General features: G+C 42.0%; 1 protein-coding gene across 2 annotated transcripts in view; it reads left to right on the forward strand.

Annotated features, from left to right (window-relative positions):
• Positions 1 to 22015, forward strand: part of ARHGAP45 (Rho GTPase activating protein 45) — a 101883-nt gene that overhangs the window by 76932 nt on the left and 2936 nt on the right. For both annotated transcript variants that reach the window (XM_070747303.1, XM_070747294.1), the window contains exons 16-22: positions 542 to 622; positions 1454 to 1617; positions 4325 to 4513; positions 8812 to 8949; positions 14935 to 15161; positions 18146 to 18380; positions 19043 to 19136. In XM_070747303.1, the coding sequence (XP_070603404.1) occupies positions 542 to 622; positions 1454 to 1617; positions 4325 to 4513; positions 8812 to 8949; positions 14935 to 15161; positions 18146 to 18380; positions 19043 to 19136 (1128 nt within the window). The remainder of the gene's footprint in view (positions 1 to 541; positions 623 to 1453; positions 1618 to 4324; positions 4514 to 8811; positions 8950 to 14934; positions 15162 to 18145; positions 18381 to 19042; positions 19137 to 22015) is intronic.

The following is a 22015-nucleotide window of genomic DNA, read 5'->3' on the forward strand; positions in this document are numbered from 1 at the left end:
ACCAATAATGGTGGTAGTTGCAATCCTCCCCTGCCTTCAATCACTCAAGAAGACATTTTGAGTTGACATCTGAAAGATAGGCTACACTCAAACGAGGGCACTTGACCTAAAATCAACCAATAACTTTTGTGTTTGAGACAAAATCTGGAAATTCAGCCAGATATTCCAACTTTCTGGGTCTCCCAAAACTCCCAGGAATCTTGCAGGCAATGGAGTTTTCCTTATGGCAAAACTCAAAAGCCCACGCTTATTTATTTATTATTTATTTATTTATTTATTAGATTTGTATGCCGCCCCTTTCCATAGACTCGGGGCCTCTCACAACATAATAAAACAATTCATAACAACATTAAGGGAGAAATTCTTGCTAAATGTGATCCAGAAGCCACACACACGGTGGTGTGATGGTCAAGCTTTCCCTCCACCTTTTGTTCCTGTGCCACATGTTGACCCCGAAATAGGATTGTTTTTTGACATCTTTAGAGTTTAGGTTTTTTGCTGTCTGGGATAAATTCTAAAATCAAGTCTTTCTCTTGGTTAGGCGAGTTTCCTCAGATGCCTTCCAATGGATCATTGTCCCCTAAAGACGAGGCTGATGGGAATTCACCTTCCTTTGAACAGAGTACGTATTAGCGGAAGAATACAAATCGTGGTAAAATTCCTCCCTGTAGAGCAAGGGCTCGCCAACCTTGGCAACTTTACGACTTGTGGACTTCAACTCCCAGAATTCCTCAGCCAGCCCTGCATGTAGAGGAGGGACTTAAGAGGAAAATCAGTATTTATTTATTTGTTTGTTTGTTTGTTTGTCCAATACACAATACATATTGAAGAGAATAGACATGTAGTAATACAGTGTTCCCTCGATTTTCGCGGGTTCGAACTTCGCGAAAAGTCTATACCACGGTTTTTCAAAAATATTAATTAACAAAATTAACCGCTCCAAACTTGACTGTAAAAAATATGACTTTAACAATTGAGTTGTCGAAGCGTGGAACTCATTACCGGACTCAATAGTGTCAACTCCTAACTCAATCTGTATAGTCTGGAGGACAGAAGGAAAAGGGGGGACATGATCGAAACATTTAAATATGTCAAAGGGTTAAATAAGGTTCAGGAGGGAAGTGTTTTTAATAGGAAAGTGAACACAAGAACAAGGGGACACAATCTGAAGTTAGTTGGGGGAAAGATCAAAAGCAACATGAGAAAATATTATTTTACTGAAAGAGTAGTAGATCCTTGGAACAAACTTCCAGCAGACGTGGTTGGTAAATCCACAGTAACTGAATTTAAACATGCCTGGGATAGACATATATATCCATTGTAAGATAAAATACAGGAAATAGTATAAGGGCAGACTAGATGGACCATGAGGTCTTTTTCTGCCGCCAGTCTTCTGTTTCTATATTTTGACGATGTTTCAGTCTTTGCCTTTTTAAAAAATTCTGGTTACCAGGTATTCATGAAATGACTCCAGGGATCTCTACACCCACCGGCCCTTTCCGGCATATCGGCATGTCCAGAGCTGCCCAAACTCACCGTCTGAGGAAGTTGCGGACACCTTCCAAATGCCGGGAGTGCAACAGCTATGTTTATTTCCAGGGAGCTGAATGCGAAGAGGTAGGATGGGTACTTGGGCTATGGCAGGGTTTCTCATTAATTTTCCGTTATGTCCCCCCCCCGTTCCCCCCCAGGAAGAAGTAAACACTTCATGCCCCCAACTCTCCGCCAGGACGATTGTTTGCAATATTCAGCACATTTTCACTGAAAAAACTCAAGCGGCTTATCAGCGTGATTGGGTTGTAATGTGTTTAAGTGACGCTTTTATTTATTTGGCTTCATGCTGTTCGCTGCCAACATTTTTTGACACAGTAAACATACCGGTCTTTCCTCGTCTCCCACCATAGTCACAGTGAAGCCAAGCGCTACATAGGCTTCATCATATTTCCTCGTCTTAGCTTTTGGGAAACTTACGTTTGTCTCATTATCTCCGTCTCTCTCCTCTTTTCTTTTCATCCCTGTTAAATATTTTCCCACAGTGTCTCTTAAGGGTTTGTTATCTGCACTTCATATCTCCTGCTCTGTGCGGTGTGCTCAGTGCAAAAACCCCCTACTCCCTGTGGCAAAAAAACATGTTCTCCAGGGTCACGTGTCCCCCTTGGCATTGCTCCGCGCCCCCCACCAGGGGGCCCCACCCCACTATTTGAGAAACACTGGGCTGTGACAAGGCAGTACAAAAAATACAGGCACACTTTGGAAATACGGCTAATCTTCAACTTATAACAGTTCGACGTCTGAAATCACCACGGCATTGAAAAAAGTGACTTATGACCATTTTTCACACTTATGACCATAGTAGTAATATTAATAATTAATTATTATTTATTAAATTTGAATGCCACCCCTCTCCGCAGACTCGGCGCGGCTCACAACAATAATAACAATGTGACAATGTAACAAATCTAATATTTTTTAAAAAGCATCTAAAAACCCATCATTTAAAAACCATACAACACAAGCATACCATACATAAAACTATATAAGCCTGGGGGAGATGTCTCAATTCCCCCATGCCTGGCGATATAGGTGGGCCTTAAGCAATTTAGGAAAGACAAGGAGGGTGGGGGCAGTTCTAATCTCTGGGGGGAGTTGATTCCAGAGGGCCAGGGCCGCCACAGAGAAGGCTCTTCCCCTGGGGCCCGCCAGACGACACTGTTTAATCGCCGGGACCCGGAGAAGGCCAACTCTGTGGGACCTTATCAGCCGCTGGGATTCGTGCAGCAGAAGACCGTCCCGGAGGTATTCCGGTCCAATGCCATGTAGGGCTTTATAGGTCATGACCAACACTTTGAATTGTGACCGGAAACTGATCGGCAGCCAATGCAAGCCACGGAGTGTTGGAGAGATGTGGGCGAACCTAGGTAACCCCACAATAGGTCTCGCGGCCGCATTCTGCACGATCTGAAGTTTCTGGACACTTTTCAAAGGTAGCCCCATATAGAGAGCATTGCAGTAGTCGAACCTCGAGGTGATGAGGGCATGAGCGTCTGTAGCATCTCCATGGTCACGTGATCAAAATTCAGTCACTTGGCAGCTGACTCACATTCATGACAGTGGTCATGTGACCCACTTTTGCGACCTTCCGACAAGCCAGGTTAGTGGGGTAGCCAGATTCACTTAACAACCACGTTTCTAATTTAATAACTGCAGCAATTCACTTTAACAATTGTGGCAAGAAAGGTAGTAAAATGGGGTAAAATTCATTTAACAACTTTGTTTCTATGTTTCTATGTTTCTAACTGTCTCACTTAGCAATAGAAATTTTGTGCTCAATTGTGGTCGTACGTCGAGGAGTTTCTGTATTACAGATTTGGTTCCAGACCATCAACCTACGGCATATTTATTTATTTATTCATTCATTCATTTATTCATTTATTAGATTTTTATGCTGCCCTTCTCAAAAGACTCAGGGCAGCATACAACATAACACATTCAATACAAATGTATAGAAATCTAATATTAAAAATTATTATGAAAAACTTTTAAAATGTTAAAAAAACACCCATTCATCCCAACACAATCTTCCCCTTTTGCCTAATCAATTACTCATGGCAACGGCCGGAATTGATCTCGATACTCCCGGCCCCCAAGCCCACCAGCAGAGATGGGTCTTCAAAATTTTGCAAAAGGCCAGGAGTTAGGGGGCGGTACGAATCTCCAGAGGGAGTTTATTCCAGAGGGCCGGGGCTGCCACAGAGAAGGCTCTTCCCCTAGGTCCCGCCAGATGACATTGCCTGGCCAACGGGACCTGGAGAAGGCTGGCTTTGTGGGCCCTAACTGGCCGCTGGGGTACATGAGGCAGAAGACAGTCCCATAGGTAATCTTCGATTGTAGGTAAATATTGTAGGTAAATATTGATCATGGGATGCTGTAGGAGCCATAAGTGTAATAAGTCACTTTTTTTCAGTGCTGTTTGAATGGTCACTAAACGAATGGTTGAAAGTCAAAGACCTACTGTATTAATAGTGTTTCTCAATCTCAGCTGGGTGGACTTCCACAATTCCCCAACCTGCCTTGAGAAACACTTTCGTTGTTGTTAGTTGCAAAGTTGTGTCCAACCCATTGCGACCCCATGGACAACTTTCCTCCAGGCCTTTCTGGCAGGTCTGGCAGGTTCCATTAAGTCCAAGGGATTTGCAGGAGTCTTGTTAATTAACCCTCTTGTTAATGACATATTGCCACCCAGTGGCTCTTTCTGGAACTGCACGAACTCCCTAAAACTACCGTTTCACTTCCACCTTCTCTTCCTCTGCCTCCTCTTCTCCAGTGTTACTTAGCCTGCCACAAGAAATGCCTGGAGACCCTGGCCATTCAGTGTGGGCACAAGAAACTTCAAGGGAAACTGCAGCTCTTCGGGCGAGACTTTGCTCAGGCTTCCCACATCGGCTTTGATGGCGTCCCCTTCATCGTCAAGAAGTGCATCAACGAGATCGAAAGGCGGGCCATGAAAACAAAAGTAAGAGGCAGAGCACCTGTAACGAAAGAAATTTATTTACAGAGGGAAAAAACACTCCTCTCTGCCCCAGAGCCTGGGAATTGTGTCATCAGGCTATAAGCCTTCATCTTCACTGGGGTAATCAAGAACCAGCCGAAATTTCACAGCAAAAAATATTGCAAAGGTTGTGCTTTGTTTTACTATAAACTGGGGGTTTTCCAATCTTGGTCACTTTAAGAGGCATGGACTTCAACTCCCAGAATTCCCCGGCCAGCCATAGAATAGAATAGAATAGAATAGAATAGAATAGAATAGAATAGAATAGAATAGAATAGAATAGAATTTTATTGGCCAAGTATGATTGGACACACAAGGAATTTGTCTTGGTGCATATGCTCTCAGTGTACATAAAATAAAATATACATTTGTCAAGAATCATGTGGTACGACACTTAATGATTGTCATAGGGGTCAAATAAGCAATGAAGAAGCAATATTAATAAAAATCTTAGGATATATGCAACAAATTACAGTCATACAGTCAACATGGGAGGAAATGGGTGAAAGGAATGATGAGAAAAACTAGTAGAATAGATGTGCAGATTTAGTAGAAAGTCTGACAGTGTTGAGGGAATTATTTGTTTAGTAGAGTGATGGTGTTCAGAAAAAAAAACTGTTCTTGTGTCTAGTTGTCTTGGTGTGCAGTGCTCTGTAGCGACGTTTTGAGGGTAAGAGTTGAAACAGTTTGTGTCCAGGATGCGAGGGGTCAGTAAATATTTTCCCCGCCCTCTTTTTGACTCGTGCAGTATACAGGTCCTCAATGGAAGGCAGGTTGGCAGCAATTGTTTTTTCTGCAGTTCTGATTGTCCTCTGAAGTCTGTGTCGGTCCTGTTGGGTTGCAGCACCAAACCAGACAGTTTTAGAGGTGCAGATGCTTTTGGGAATTGAAGGCCACATCTCTTAAAGTGGCCAAGATTGCAAAACTCTGCTGTGAGGCCTCCAGTAATTGTCCTAAAGCAGGGAGTTGAAGTCCACAAGTCTTAAAGTTGCTAAGGTTGGAGACTGCTGTGCTAAAGAGAGTGTGTTGGTATGTCTCGGTATAGCTAGGCTATGAGACCTTTGACATACACTGAGCAGAGAATTTTAACAGAGTGTGGATGTGTGGTAAAGCCAAAGAAAAAGACCCAGACTTAGTTATGCTTAATAAGTAGTATTTACATATATACAAAATAGAAACAATCCATAACAAGCACTAAGCAAATGCACTCCCCCCTCAAGGCAAAGCAAAAGTGAATGAGCGATAAAGCATCATTGAGGGAAGGAGTACTGGCGCCCTCTTATGGCGAACCAGCCCAAAATATTTAAAGTGATAGTACAAGAGGCTATAATAGGTAGTTTACAATGGCAAACCCTAACAACCGTGTACCTTGTACTAACAGAGTGAAAACAAACTGTGTTTAACTGTGATCTCTCATCTAATAGAAAGGAAGAATGCACGGGGAATAATTTTATGAGCTATTTAATTCAAGGGAAGCAAAGTTAATTTTGGCTCTATTCCTGCCGACTTTTTTGCATTGCAACACCTGTAAAATGGTTGTAAACTTCTGTTGAAAATGGTTGTAATTTTTTTTTTCAAGGTGACAGAGGGATGGAAACTCTGTGGGGCACACACAAAAAATAGGCAGAACTTCAATCGCATCATTATAATTACTGTGGTTCATTTTGACTATCTACCTTCTGTTGTGAGTGGTCCACGTCTGGCTCAGCTGGTTACGGATTCCGAGGACCAGGAGACGGGTGCATATTGGTATCGTAGTCCCGTGTTCTTAGCACCCGAGTCTGAGAGTGAGAGTGATGAGGAGTTAGAGACTGAGGACCCACCGGAGACTGTTGCACCCCCAGTTATGGGATTCAGTGAGTCAGAGGACGATGGGGAATTAGAGGAGGAGGACCCCCTGTTAGATGCAAGGTTTAAAAAACCAACAAGAATCAGAATTTTATTATGTTTGGCAAAAGGTATACATCTGGTGGGATACAAAGAATCAGAGATGTTGTGGTTCAGTCTGGGACCCCTCCGGGAATGGCTGACCTTCTGTCGGTTTCCAGCTCAGAGGGAGAGGCTGAGGAACAGGAGGTGCAGACTGACGAGGAAGAGGAATCCCAGGCTGAAGAAGAAGGACAGCCAGAGTCCCACCAGGGGGAGCTCTCCCCAGCAAGCAGCCTGGATTCCTTAGGGGAAAATGCTCAAGACATCATAGATATGCGACAAAGGAGAGCTAATCAGAGACGGACTCAATTGGCTAAGTATTTCCAGCATTAGAGGTCACAGCTGGGTTTGGGTGTGGTGCTCTTGGGAAAGGATAAAAGGCGGACTCACCCTTCCTGGCTTGTGGAGTTTTATCTTGGAGATTCGTGAGACCTGTCTGTGAACTTTGGTGGCTTACAATCCTGGTTTGTGCCTTGGACTATTGAAACCTTGGGGGGGGGGGGTGCCAGCAAGAAGCTTGTGGTATTGACTGGACATCAGGACCCTGCTGTAACGTATTATAGCCTGTCTGTTGTGAAGACAGGTTTTCCTTTGTGCTTATTTTTTCCAGCTATAAAATACTTTTGGCTTTTACCAGAGTCTGGCTGTTTTTTCAGTTGGTGTTGAGGTCTGGGAAAACCCAGACAGAACAAGAGATAACCTTATTTTTATACTATTTTAAATATATATGTACCTAGTAATTATATTGTATAGACAGTGATTATTTACAATACAAACGTAAATTCCTTTTTTCTTCTTCCACTATTTTTTCCTCTTTTTTAGTTCATTTTAAGTCATAACTTTTACATTTCTATATATTTTTAAATACTTTAGATGTTTTTTTACCTATCATCTTATAATTGATATTTTTAAGTATTTCATAGATGGTGTTAAATACGATAAGATTTTCTTTTCTTTTTTTTTCTTATTACAAATATAAAGATGACTTCAACTCTGAGAGGAGCGATTGTTGCTCCACTAAATGTTACATGTAATGTATGTTTTGTTTGTCTTTGCAATTTAATAAAAAATATTTTTTAAAAAAATGTAAGGGTCAGAAGAATTAGGTCTAGACATGAGTATCTGAAAAGAAGGGGTTCTTGGTGTAAATAGATCTATAGGCCACTTGGCCATGCCTTGTCACTATATAAGGGACTGTCTGAGGGGAAGTGGGCATGGTGAACAACGTTTGTAATCATGGTGGTTGGTGAATCGAAGCTGAGAGAACTTTCTTCTTCCAGAGACTTTTTATCCATGCCAGTTTCATGTTCTACAAAGCTTCATTGAATTGTAAGTTTGGTCAAACTGCCAAAAACACTTCAAGGACTGAGATTAATGACTCTTTGGCTTGCAACCTGGGTTTTCTAATCTTTATTTATTTATTTTATTTATTTATTTAGTCCAATACATAATACATATTGAAGAGAATAGATATGTAGTAATATAACTAAAGAAACGAATAGAAGAAAAGATATAAAAGTATAGAAGAACATATTTGAAAGGAAGAAAAGATAAATGAGATAAGGAGAGACAATTGGACAGGGGACGGAAGGCACACTGGTGCACTTATGCATGCCCCTTACTGACCTCTAAGGAACCTGGAGAGGTCAATCATGGATAGTCCAAGGAAAAAATGTTGGGGGTTAGGGGTTGACACTACTGAGTCCGGGTAATGAGTTCCACGCTTTGACAACTCGGTTGCTGAAGTCATATTTTTTACAGTCAAGTTTGGAGTGGTTAATAATTAAGTTTGAATCTGTTGCGTGCTCTTGTGTTGTTGCGGTTGAAGCTGAAGTGGTCATTGACAGGTAGAACGTTGCAGCATATGACCTTGTGGGCAATACTTAGATCGTGTTTTAGGCGTCGTAGTTCTAATCTTTCAAGACCAAGGATTGATAGTCTGCTTTCGTAGGGTATTCTATTTCGAGTGGAGGAGTGAAGGGCTCTTCTGGTGAAGTATCTTTGGACATTTTCAAGGGTGTTGATGTCCGAGATGTGGTATGGGTTCCAGACAGATTAACTGTATTCAATCTCCGACTCATTAGGCAGGAACGCTGCCAGCATGGACTAAAAAGTAGCCTGTTTTTTACTGGACGTTTTAATAGCAATGTAGGTTTATTTTGTATTCTATGAGTTTGTGTGTGTGTGTGTGCTTTTTCTTCCGATTGGACCCGGCCCAGACAGAACACCTTCTGGGCATCCCTGAAAAAAGCACATCCTGGAGAGAGACTGGGTCAAAAAAGTTCAAGATGGCAACGTTTTGTCTGACCGATACTCCTTTCTGTCTTCCTTAGGGCATCTACCGTGTCAACGGAGTGAAATCCCGCGTGGAGAAGCTGTGTCAGGCTTTTGAGAATGGGAAAGAGCTGGTTGAGCTGTCTCAGGCCTCGCCACACGACATCAGCAACGTGTTGAAGCTCTATCTTCGCCAGGTGAGATTGCCCGCAAAGTGATTGCAATCTTTGGGCCAAAAAGTGAAACACCTGCCCTGCCCTTGAAAGACCAGAAGCTTTTTAACCCAAAGTGAAGAAGAAAGATAGTATCCTGTTAACAATAGAAATATAGCTCTTTTTTTAAAAAACAATTGTTTTGTGTAGTATGTATTGGTGCTATACAAAGATATAACAATGTTTATATATTTTTTAATAATTATAAATTTTATTCACAAGAATAGAAACATAGAAACTTAGAAGTCTGACGGCAGAAAAAGACCTCATGGTCCATCTAGTCTGCCCTTATACTATTTTCTGTATTTTATCTTAGGATGGATATATGTTTATCCCAGGCATGTTTAAATTCAGTTACTGTGGATTTATCTACCACGTCTGCTGGAAGTTTGTTCCAAGGATCTACTACTCTTTCAGTAAAATAATATTTTCTCACGTTGCTTTTGATCTTTCCCCCAACTAACTTCAGATTGTGGCCCCTTGTTCTTGTGTTCACTTTCCTATTAAAAACACTTCCCTCCTGGACCTTATTTAACCCTTTAACATATTTAAATGTTTCGATCATGTCCCCCCTTTCCCTTCTGTAATCCAGACTATACAGATTGAGTTCATTAAGTCTTTCCTGATACGTTTTATGCTTAAGACCTTCCACCATTCTTGTAGCCCGTCTTTGGACCCGTTCAATTTTGTCAATATCTTTTTATAGCTGAGGTCTCCAGAACTGAACACAGAATATATACAATAAACACAACAGCAATACAAATAACAATACAAATATTTAGATGAAAAAAGAAATATGAAAAAAGAGGACAAACATCAATGATTTATACAATGAACAGTATACAATAATAACAAACTAATAGTAAAAATCGGGCGGGTGAACGATAGATCTGTATCGAAAGTTTGTGCTATAAATATTCTCTATAGCCCGTTACATTATAAGTAAAAATTACATTATAAGTAAATAAGAAGTAAAGTTGAGTATAACATAGCCAAGAAATTTTAGAAAGATAGGCTTAATTTTTATATCATATTTCAATCCTTTACTGAAGTAATTTAAACACCAGACTGTTATCTTTGTATATACAGTGATCCCTCGATTATCGCGAGGGTTCCGTTCCAAGACCCCTCGCGATAATCGATTTTTCGCGATATAGTGGTGCGGAAGTAAAAACACCATCTGCGCATGCGCACCCTTTTTTTCCATGGCCGCGCATGCGCAGATGGTGTTTTTACTTCCGCACCTGGGAAGACCCAGGGAAGGGTCCTTCGGCCGCCCAGCAGCTGATCTGCTCGGCAGCGCCGCAGCAGCGAGGAGCCGAAGATCGGGGTTTCCCCTTTGCGTGGGCGGCGGGGAAGACCCAGGGAAGGTTCCTTCGGCCGCCCAGCAGCTGATCTGCTCGGCAGTGCCGCAGCAGCGAGGAGCCGAAGATCCAGGTTTCCCTGCCGCCCACGCAAAGGGGAAACCCCGATCTTCGGCTCCTCGCTGCTGCGGCGCTGCCGAGCAGATCAGCTGCTGGGCGGCCGAAGGAACCTTCCCTGGGTCTTCCCCGCCGCCCACGCGCCGCTCGAGAGCAAGAGGGGGAGAGATAGAGAAAGAGAGAGAAGGAAAGAAAGAGATGAGAGAGGGAGGAAGAGAGTGTGAGAGAGGAAGAAGCAAGATAGAGAAAGAGAGAGAGAAAGAAAGATGAGAAAGGAAGAGAGTGACGTCATCGGGTGGGAAAATATTTTTAATTAATATTTTTTGAAAAATCGCGATACAGCGTTTCGCGAAGATCGAGATCGCGAAAATCGAGGGATCACTGTATACGATTTGGTATGTAGTGAATTTGGTATGTAGTGAGTTTTAAGCAGTTATTGGTCGGATTGTTCTTTTTTTTTTTCCCAACCAGCGGTAAAAAGGGTCCCAGTATTTATAAAATATATACATGATACTAGTAGAGAGAAACATTAGGACAGGGCTAGGAAGACGCGCTGGTGCACTTATGCACGCCCCTTACTGACCTCTTAGGAATCGAGAGGTCAACAGTAAATAGTCTAAGGGCAAAGTTTTGGGGGTTAGGTGATGATACTACATAGTCTAGTAGTGAGTTCCATGCATCAACTACTTGTTTACTAAAGTCGTATTTCTTGCAGTCAAGTTTAGAGCGGTTTACTTTATGTTTGTATCTGTTGTGTGCTCGTGTGTTGTTGTAGTTGAAGCTGAAGTAGTCGTTGACAGGAAGGACGTTGTAGCAGATGATTTTATGGGCTATGCTTAGGTTGTGTTTAAGGTGACGTAGTTCTAAGCTTTCTAAACCTAGGATTATAAGTCTTGTTACATAGGGTAGTGTTTCCCAACCTTGGCAACTTGAAGATCTCTGGACTTCAACTCCCAGAATTCCCCAGCCAGCATTCGCTGGCTGGGGAATTCTGGGAGTTGAAGTCCAAATATCTTCAAGTTGCCAAGGTTGGGAAACACTGACGTAAGGTATTCTGTTGCAAGTGGAGGAGTGGAGGGCTCTTCTAGTAAAGTATCTCTGGACATTTTCTAGAGTGTTTATGTCCAAAATATGGTTTGGGAACCAGACAGATGAGCTCTATTCGAGGATTGGTCTGGCAAAAGTTTTAAATGCTCTGTTTAGTAGTGTGAGATTACCGGAGCAGAAGCTACGTAGGATTAGGTTACTAACTCTTGAAAACTTCCAGTGTTGGAGCATTCACAACTTCTGGAGGCAAAATCTTTCCACTGATTAATTGTTCTAACTGTCAGGAAATTTTTCCAACCTAGAACTAAGGAAACATTTCCTGACAGTTGGAACAATTAATCAGTGGAAAGACTTTGCCTCCAGAATTTGTGAATGCTCCAACACTGGAAGTTTTAAAGAAGAAATTGGACAACCATTTGTCTGAAACAGCATAGGGTTTCCTGAGCAGGGAGTTGGAGTAGAAGGTCCCTTCCAACTCTGCTATATTCTCTGTTATTCTGTAAAGTTACATTAATAATGTGAAAAATACAGATGGAATTTTTTTTCCTGCCTTTCCTTTGGTTAACCAAGATTAATCCAGTGAAATTGATTCACACAGCATTGTGGTAGCAGCCTCCAAATGTCTAAATAGAACAGAATAGAATAGAATTCTTTATTGGCCAAGTGTGATTGGACACACAAGGAATTTGTCTTTGGTGCATATACTCTCAGTGTACATAAAAGAAAAGATACATTTGTCAATATTTTCCCTCGGTTTTTCCCCTTTACCTGAGTTAAGTTGTAAGTTAAATAAGCCGCCCAGACTGTCTCAAACTGTGAGATGGGGAATTTATTTATTTATTTATTATAAAATAATTAAATTCTGCATCAGTGAACAGTGCAGTCAGGCGATAGGGAAAGCAAGTAGGATACTTGGCTGCATAGCTAGAGGTAAAACAAGCAGGAAGAGGGAGATTGTGATCCCGCTGTATAGAGAGCTGGTGAGACCACATTTGGAATACTGTGTTCAGTTCTGGAGGCCTCACCTACAAAAAGATATTGATCAAATTAAATGGGTCCAAAGACGGGCGACAAAAATGGTGGAAGGTCTTAAGCATAAAACGTATCAGGAAAGACTTAATGAATTCAATCTGTATAGTCTGGAGGACAGAAGGAAAAGGGGGGACATGATTGAAACATTTAAATATGTTAAAGGATTAAATAAGGTCCAGGAGGGAAGTGTTTTTAATAGGAAAGTGAACACAAGAACAAGGGGACACAATCTGAAGTTAGTTGGGGGAAAGATCAAAAGCAACATGAGAAAATATTATTTTACTGAAAGAGTAGTAGATGCTTGGAACAAACTTCCAGCAGACATGGTAGATAAATCCACAGTAACTGAATTTAAACATGCCTGGGATAAACATATATCCAGCCTAAGATAAAATACAGAAAATAGTATAAGGGAAGACTAGATGGACCATGAGGTCTTTTTCTGCCGTCAGATTTCTATGTTTCTATGTTTCTAACAGATAAGCCTCTCGGGACATTTAATAGAGCTGCCACTCTTAGAAGCTGCATTATTTTTATTAAAAACATGTTAGCTGGAAAAGGTGTTCTCTGACTCCTTCTGAGATATATTTTGTTTGTTTATTAGATTTCTATCCCAACTCTATTCTTTTTATAAACAACTGAAGGCAATGAACATTCATAAGGCTCCTCCTATCTCACCCACAACAATAACCCTTTGTGGTGGATTGGGCTGATAGAAAGCCACTGGCCCAAAGTCTCCCAGTTGGCTCTCATGCCTAAGGGTGGAACTAAGCTTCATTGTCTCCTGGTTTCTAGGCCAGCACCTTAACCACTACACCAAACTGACTCTCAGCTGGGTATTTGGGTAAACCTCAGTCTGGGTAAACCTATGGAATTCACTGCCCTTAGATTCTACTAGTTTTTCTCATCATTCCTCCCATCCTTTTCTTCCCACTTAGGACTGCATGACTGTAACTTGTTGCTTGTTTCCTAAGATTTTTATTAATATTGTTTCTTCATTGCTTATTTGACCCCTATGACAATCATTAAGTGTTGTACCACATGATTCTTGACAAATGTATCTTTTTCTTTTATGTACGCTGAGAGCATCTGCACCAAGACAAATTCCTTGTGTGTCCAATCACACTTGGCCAATAAAGAATTCTATTCTATTCTATTCTATTCTATTCTAGATGCCACCATGGCACCCTCTAAAAGAGAGTGAAATAATTTGCAGAATTGTTCTAGATTGGTTAGGGGATCTTCCAAGTTCAAAGCAGCATCCAAAGCTCTTGCTTTCAAATTCAGCTGATGGGCTTCCTAAATACATTTTATAGTTTATAGTTTATATTTGTTTATATTTTATAGTTTATATTTTTTTTACATTTTACATTATTTTACATTTTTATTTTATTTTGTCAGATTTCTAGGTCTCCCTTCTCCGGAGACTCAAGGCGGCTTCCAATAATATAAAAAAAATACAATACATATAAAAGTGAAACCCAACCTAACACTAAAATTAATAGTTAAAACCCTTATAATATAAAAAACCCCTATAATAAAATCCTAATAATATAAAAAAAAACATTCATTCAACGACAACCACGCAATCACATCTATGGCCGGAGTAAGATGTTATACTCAATGGCTCCAAGCAATGAAGGGCTACCAAATTTTTTACTACCACACTGTGGCCTTGGCTTATTTTTTATTTATTTATTTATTATTTAGATTTGTATGCCGCCCCTCTCCGCAGACTCGGGGCGGCTCACAACAGAATACAACAATTCATGACAAATCTAAATTATAGTTTAAAATATTTTTAAAAACCCATTTACTAAGCAAACATACACACAAACATACCATGCATAAATTGTATATGCCCGGGGGAGATGTCTCAGTTCCCCCATGCCTGACGACAAAGGTGGGTTTTAAGGAGCTTACGAAAGGCAGGGAGAGTAGGATCCTTGGAACAAACTTCCAGCAGACGTGGTAGATAGATCCACAGTAACTGAATTTAAACATGCCTGGGATAAACATAGATCCATCCCAAGATAAAAATACAGGAAATAGTATAAGGGCAGACTAGATGGACCATGAGGTCTTTTTCTGCCGTCAGACTTCTATGTTTCTATGTTTCTATATAGGAGAGACTATAGGACAGGGAATGGTGTGGGATACACTGATGCGCCCTTTCTCATGGGGTGGAGCTAGCCTCCAAGGCCCACCCTGATCTAGGGCCAGCCGTGACACACGATATTTGATGTAAGGCAGGAGTGTTACTTCCCTCGTGGAAGAGGGGTAATCATGGAGGGTCCTCTCCTTTTGTACTATTGATTCAGTCCTGATTACATCACAAGACCGTCATAATATAAGTTCCCACATAAGTGTGGGAAGGGCAATGTGTTTTGATCCAGGATCCGGGTTCTTGTTTGGTGGGCAAGCTGGCATGCCCTACGATTTACTTTCCTGCGACTCTCCCTCCTTTCAGCTCCCGGAACCAGTCATACCCTTCCGGATGTACAACAGCCTTATGGGGCTGGCCAAGGAAACCTTGCAGAGTCGGTCCGACAGCAGGGCAGGGAGAAGCTCTGGGGAGCCAGTGGACACAAGCAGCGAGTCAGAGAAAGCCATGGTGGCCAAGCTGAAGGAGCTGCTCAAGGAACTCCCAAGCAAGAACTTTGCCACCTTGAAGTGTATCACGCAGCACCTGAAGAGGTGAGTTGGTTTACCTGGCAAAATTGGGTCAGGAAAACGATGGCACGTAGTCTTCAATTTGCAATTGAGGGGCGGCATACAAGTCTAATAAATAATTAATAATAATAATAATAATAATAATAATAATAATAATAATAATAATATGATGTAGTGACCATTCGAAATGGCAAAGGCACTGAAAAAGAATGACTAACAACTGCAACTGTTTGTTTGTTTGTTTGTTTGTTTGTTTGTTTAAATTTATTTATTCATTCATTCATTCATTCATTCATTCATTTATTGGATTTGTATGCCGCCCCTCTCCGTAGACTCGGGGCAGCTAACAACAATGATAAAAACAGCATGTAACAATCCAATAATAAAACAACTAAAAACCCTTATTATAAAACCAAACATACCCACAAACATACCATGCATAACTTGTAATGGCCTAGGGGGAAGGAATATCTCAATTCCCCCGTACCTGGCGGTATAAGTGAGTCTTAAGTAGTTTACAAAAGACAGGGAGGGTGGGGGCAGTTCTAATCTCCGGGGGGAGTTGGTTCCAGAGGGCCGGGGCCGCCACAGAGAAGGCTCTTCCCCTGGGGCCCGCCAAACGACATGGTTTAGTTGACAGGACCCGGAGAAGGCCAACTCTGTGGGACCATATCGGTCGCTGGGATTCGTGCGTTAGCAGGCGGTTCCGGAGGTAATCTGGTCCAATGCCATGTAGGGGTTTAAAGGTCATGACCAACACTTTGAATTGTGACTGGAAACTGATCGGCAGCCAATGCAAGCCATGTTGCCCAACTCCGTAGGGATTCAGGGCGGCTCACAACCAAAACAGGTATAGATCCATATAAAAAAAATGTTTCAATTTAAAACAGTTTCAGTCATCCATATATTTGTGGGACGACCTCGCTAATCATCCCCCTGAGGTCAGTGGTAGCAGATCTGTCAGAAGAGCCAGGTCTTTATGGCTGCCCTGAAGGCCAATAAGGTGGGGGCAGTGCGGATCTCAGGAGGTAGCGGATTTGAGAGAGTCGGGGCAACCACAGAGAAGGCTCTCCCCCCACTGACCCGCCAGCTGACACTGTTTAGCTGATGGCACCTGAAGGAGGCTTATCCTGTGGGCTCTTACCGGTCACTGGGAGGTATGTGGTAGAAGACAGTCTCAAAGATACTGCATACTTGAGCTATGTAGGACTTTAAAAGTAATAACCAACACCTTTAATTGAGAGGGGAGAGCAATAGGAAGCAAGTGCAGCTCGCAAAGAATTGGTACAGTATCGGTGTATCTAGGGCAGTGTTTCCCAACCTAAGCAACTTGAAGATATCTGGACTTCAACTCCCAGAATTCCCCAGCCAGCATTCGCTGGCTGGGGAATTCTGGGAGTTGAAGTCCAAATATCTTCAAGTTGCTAAGGTTGGGAAACACTGATCTAGGGGCACCTCATCATGTCCTCACTGGTCCTTTTGTGTAGACTAGCCATAACCACTTGCTATAATCATTCTTCATATGTTTTAGTCTCCAGAGTCCAGACCTTAAGGGCAATCTTTTATTTATTTTATAGAAACATAGAAACATAGAAGATTGATGGCAGAAAAAGACCTCCTGGTCCATCTAGTCTGCCCTTATACTATTTCCTGTATTTTATCTTAGGATGGATATATGTTTATCCCAGGCATGTTTAAATTCAGTTATTGTGGATTTACCAACCACGTCTGCTGGAAGTTTGTTCTGAGCATCTATTACTCTTCCAGTAAAATAATATTTTCTCACGTTACTTCTGATCTTTCCCCCAACTAACTTCAGATTGTGCCCACGTTCACTTTCTTATTAAAAACACTTCCCTCCTGAACCTTATTTAACCCTTTAACATATTTAAATGTTTCAATCATTTATTTATTTGTTTGTCAAACTTGTACAAGATAGAAAGTATAGATATAAACATAAGCAAAGTAAGTACAGATAAATGAGGATAGCAGGACAGGGATGGTAGGCACGATGGTGTGCTTATGCACGCCCCTTACAGACCTCTTAGGAATGGGGTGAGGTCAACTGTAGACAGTCTAAGGTTGTTGTGATTCCGTCTGAGGCCCCTCAGGGAACGGCTGATCCTCTGCCGGCTTCCTGCTCAGAGGGGGAGGATGAGGAATAGGAGGTTCAGGCAGACGGGGAGGAGGAATCTCAGGCTGAGGGAGAGGGAGGACAGCCAGAGTCCCCCGAGAGGGAGCTCTCCCCAGCAAGCAGCCTGGATTCCTTAGATGAAAATGCACAAGCAATAATCGATCTCCGGCAGAGAAGAGCAACACAACGAAGGGGACAATTAGCCAGGTACTTTCAGCACTAAAGAGGCAACAGCTGGGTTTGGGTGTGGTGCTCTCTGGAAAGGCTGAAAAGGCAGACCCACCCTTCCTGGCTTGTGGAGTATTATCTTTGGGAGTCCTGGGACCTGGCTGTGATCTTTGGCGTCTTGGAATTCTGGTTTGTGACTTTGAATACTGAAACCTTGGGGGGAAAAGGTGTGGGTCTTATTCTCTACAGTGGTGGGTGTGCCAGCAAGAAGTCTGCTGTATTGTCTGGCCATCAGGACTCTGCTGTGAAGTCTCATAGTCTGCCTGTTGGGAAGAACAGGTTTTTCTCTGTGTTTATTTTTCAAACTATAAAGTGCTTTTGCTTTTACCAGCGTGTCTGGCTGCTTTTTCCAGTTGGTGTTGAAGTCTGGGGGCACCCAGACAGAACAAAGGTTAAAGTTTTGGGGGTTTGGGGAAGAAACCACAGAGCCACGTAGTGCATTCCAGGCAATTGATCACTCTGTTGCTGAAGTCATATTTTCTGCAATCAAGTTTGGAGTGGCTTACATTAAGTTTGTATCTATTGTGTGCTTGTGTATTGTTGTGGTTGAAGCTGAAGTAGTCATTGCATTTTTTCCCCCAAAGTCTCAACGTCTTTTTTGTAATGTGGTGATACTTATGTGTCTCTTTGTCCAATTCCGTTCTAGGATTATAGAACTTGAAGATGACAATAAAATGTCTTCTAGCAACCTGGGAATCGTCTTTGGCCCCACGTTAATGCGCCCTCGACCCACCCAAGCTACCATCTCCCTCTCTTCCTTGGTGGATTACCCCCACCAGGCATGCATTGTTGAGGCACTCATAAATTTCTACGCTACTATCTTTGAATCCAGTGTCACAGAAGAAACGATCAGGGAAGATGAGGAGCTGGTCAGGAACCAGGTGAGTAGAACCTGTTGGAGGCACTATGGTTGCCATCGGTAACCTTTTGGTCAGCATCCTTTCATCAGTGCAGTCTGCATTGGTTGCCGATCAATTTCCAGTCACAATTCAAAGTGTTGGTTATGACCTTTAAAGCCCTTCATGGCATCGGACCAGAATATCTCCGAGACCGCCTTCTGCCACACGAATCCCAGCGACCGATTAGGTCCCACAGAGTGGGCCTTCTCCGGGTCCCGTCAACTAAACAATGTCGGTTGGCGGGCCCCAGGGGAAAAGCCTTCTCTGTGGTGGCCCCGACTCTCTGGAACCAGCTCCCCACAGAGATTAGAACTGCCCCTACCCTCCTTGCCTTTCGTAAACTCCTTAAAACCCACCTTTGTCATCAGGCATGGGGGAACTGAGACATCTCCCCCGGACCTATTCAATTCAATTTATGTATGGTATGCTTGTATGTATGTTTGCTTAAAAAATTGGTTTTTTAAAATATTTTAAATTGTAAATTATTAGATTTGTCATGAACTGTTTTATTGTGTTGTGAGCCGCCCCGAGTCTATGGAAAGGGGCGGCATACAAATCTAATAAATAATAATAAATAATAATAATAAATAATAATAATAATCTTAGAGTTAATCTTACTAATGTCTTGAATTCCATGTACCCAGGAGGATGAAGGGACACAATCCCACAATGAAATCCAGTATCTTGAAGCAACCTCTGAACAGACAGAAGCTGCTCTTGATGAAGATTCTTTCAGAGGTGAGGTGCAATCTGTTGTGAATGGTCCCCAACCAGCTCAGTTATTTATTTATTTATTTATTTATTTATTTATTTATTTATTTATTTATTTATATTTATATTTGTATGCCGCCCCTCTCCGTAGACTCCATAGACTCGTAGTTATAGATTCTTTGGAAGATGAACCAGGTCCGTCTTGGTACCCTAGGCCAGTGTTCTTGACAGAGAGTGAGAGTGAGGGTGAATTGGAACCTGAGAAACCTGGGGAACTACCAGAGACTGTAAAAACCCCAATGATGGTAATGTCTGACTCAAAGGAGGAGGGAGATATTGGGGATCAGGCGCTCCTATTAGATGCCAGGATCAGAAGGTCACGAAGCACACAGGAATATCTTTATGGGAAAAGTTCTAGGAGGTAAATATCTCTATGAAAGAAAGTCTAGAATATCTCTAGGAAATTGTTGACCACACCCAGACAGTATACAGATGAGGATTTATGGGGAAAGAGGTGTGGAGATTCAACGTTTGTAATGGTGGAGTTCCTAGATCCGAGATTCCAGAAATGCTTTGCTGGCAAACTGGTGTTATCCCTTTAAGTTCATCATGCAGAGATGCAGCTCTGAGAAAAACCTGAAGATTTGTGGGTGGGTGTGTTTGAAGGACATTAGAGGAATGTCTAAATTAGATTTGGCTCCTGACCGCAGCTGGTCCTTATCTATTAAACAATTTGACCAGAAACTCTGCCAACATGGACTAAAAGCCTGACTTCGTTTTGTACAAATCATTTTTAAATATAGATGTGTTTTGGTTTGAATTTTCTGTGAGTGGGTGCTCCTTTGTCCTGATCTGTTTAGGCCCAAAGCAAAACAGATTCTCACATGTTAATGTTTGGCATGTTATTCTTGCAAGGGTGATGTTCTCACAAGATGAGCCATGGAGGTGCAGTGGTTAGAATGCAGTTGTCAGGGGCTCCAAGTAACAGAACTGTTCTGCCGGTGTGTTTCAACCGCCCATAATTACAGGGTAATTAGTCCAGGAAGACACACACCACACTATAAAAGGAAAACCCAAAAGTTTTTATAAACAGTAAAAGAGAAACAGCTCCCTTTTTAAATGTCAAAGGGATTTTCTGGTACACACAAGGCACAGGTTAAATGCAATCCAATTGCTCACCCAATAACTGGGAAATTGAGTCCAATTCTAAAGTCCAGAGAGTCCACACACAATCTTGAACAGCACAAAAACCACAATCTTGATGAAACAATGAATCAGATAAACTGCCACAAGGCTGAACCAGCACTCTGTTCTTTTTATATGTAGCACTAGTTACAGCAGCCCCACCCAACCACAGGTGGCCTCATTTTCTCTTGTAATAATCCTTCAGTTGTTGTCTCCTATGCATCACTCTACGCATTCGTGGATATGTCATTAATTCTTGTTCAGAATCCAAGGATGATACAGATGATTGATCTCCTCCTGGGCTGTCTGCCAAATTCCCCTCTTCCCTGTCACTCACGCTTCCTTGGTCAGAGGAGGCTTTGTCGGCAGATTCCATCGGGAGCAAAACAGGCCTGCGGCATGTGGATGTCTCCCCCACATCCACCGCCACATTCCTTGAGGCAGAAGCTGGGCCAGAGCTAACCACAACACAGACCCATTGCAATCAAACCTCTGAGGCCTAGGTGATCCTCAAAGTATAGATTTATTAGACATGTCATACTGGCGCATCTAATGAGAACCCAACTCGGAAAGTCACATGGTTTGCTATTCGTTTGGCACTGGTGAAAAGAGGCAGAAATTGCCTGTTTAAAAAGAGGTGTGTGTCAGCTCTAACCAGAACAGTTCCAAAAATGGGTCGAACACTCTCGTCACACTGTCTTCCTTCTTCAGGAAAGAGCAGATATAAACCACAAATTTCCTCCCCCAAGAGGACTCTTTAAGTTGGAATGCTTCTAAATTTGAATACAGTGTTCCCTTGACTTTCGCGGGTCTGACATTCGCAAAAAGTCTATACCACATTTTTTAAAAAAATATTAATTAAAAAATACTTCGCGGGTTTTTTTTCTATACCATGGTTTTTCCCGCCCAATGACGTCATACGTCATCGCCAAACTGCAGTGATAACAAAATAATTATTGTTAATAAATCATTATGTTAATAAATATCAGGATCATTAAGTATCTTATTCAATGGTGAGTACCAGTAATAGTGGCGAGTAATAATCTAAATCAGTGGTTCTCAACCTTTCTAATGCCGCGACCCCTTAATACAGTTCCCGATGTTGTGGTGACCCCCAACCATAAGTCTAGTGCCAATTCTCCCAACAGAGCTTTAAGCTGATTGGCAGGAATGCCAGAGGGACACCCCCACTGTAAACACCTGATTGGTTGGATTGTAAAAATAAGTTCCAAGGCACCAGCTTTAGTTCCTAACACCATGAGAAATTTATCTTTTCCCCTGGTCTTAGGCGACCCCTGTGAAATGGTCGTTCGACCCCAAATGGTGTCCTGACCCCAAGGTTGAGAACCACTGATCTAAGTGGTTGTTAAGGGAATGGGGAATTTAGGGGTTTAAAGTGTTCAGGGAAGGCTTGTGATGCTGTTCATAGCCAAAAATTGTGAATTTACTTCCGCATCTCTACTTCGCGGAAATTTGACTTTCGCAGGCAGTCTTGGAACGCATCCCCCGTGAAAGTCAAGTAACACTATATTTCTAAGATGGAGGCCATTGGGGCCTCCTCTCCTTCAGCTGCTGGAATTTTGACCTCGCAAAAGCCAAGAACTTGTCAAATTTGTCCCCGAAGGAACATCCTTGTTTTTAGATTTTTTAAATGTACAATTGCTATTTTAGATTTTAAATTATTAGATTTGTCAATATATATTGTTTTTATCACTGTTGTG

This window comes from Erythrolamprus reginae, chromosome 1 (genome assembly GCF_031021105.1).
Source record: "Erythrolamprus reginae isolate rEryReg1 chromosome 1, rEryReg1.hap1, whole genome shotgun sequence".
In the NCBI taxonomy this organism is placed as follows: domain Eukaryota; kingdom Metazoa; phylum Chordata; class Lepidosauria; order Squamata; family Dipsadidae; genus Erythrolamprus; species Erythrolamprus reginae.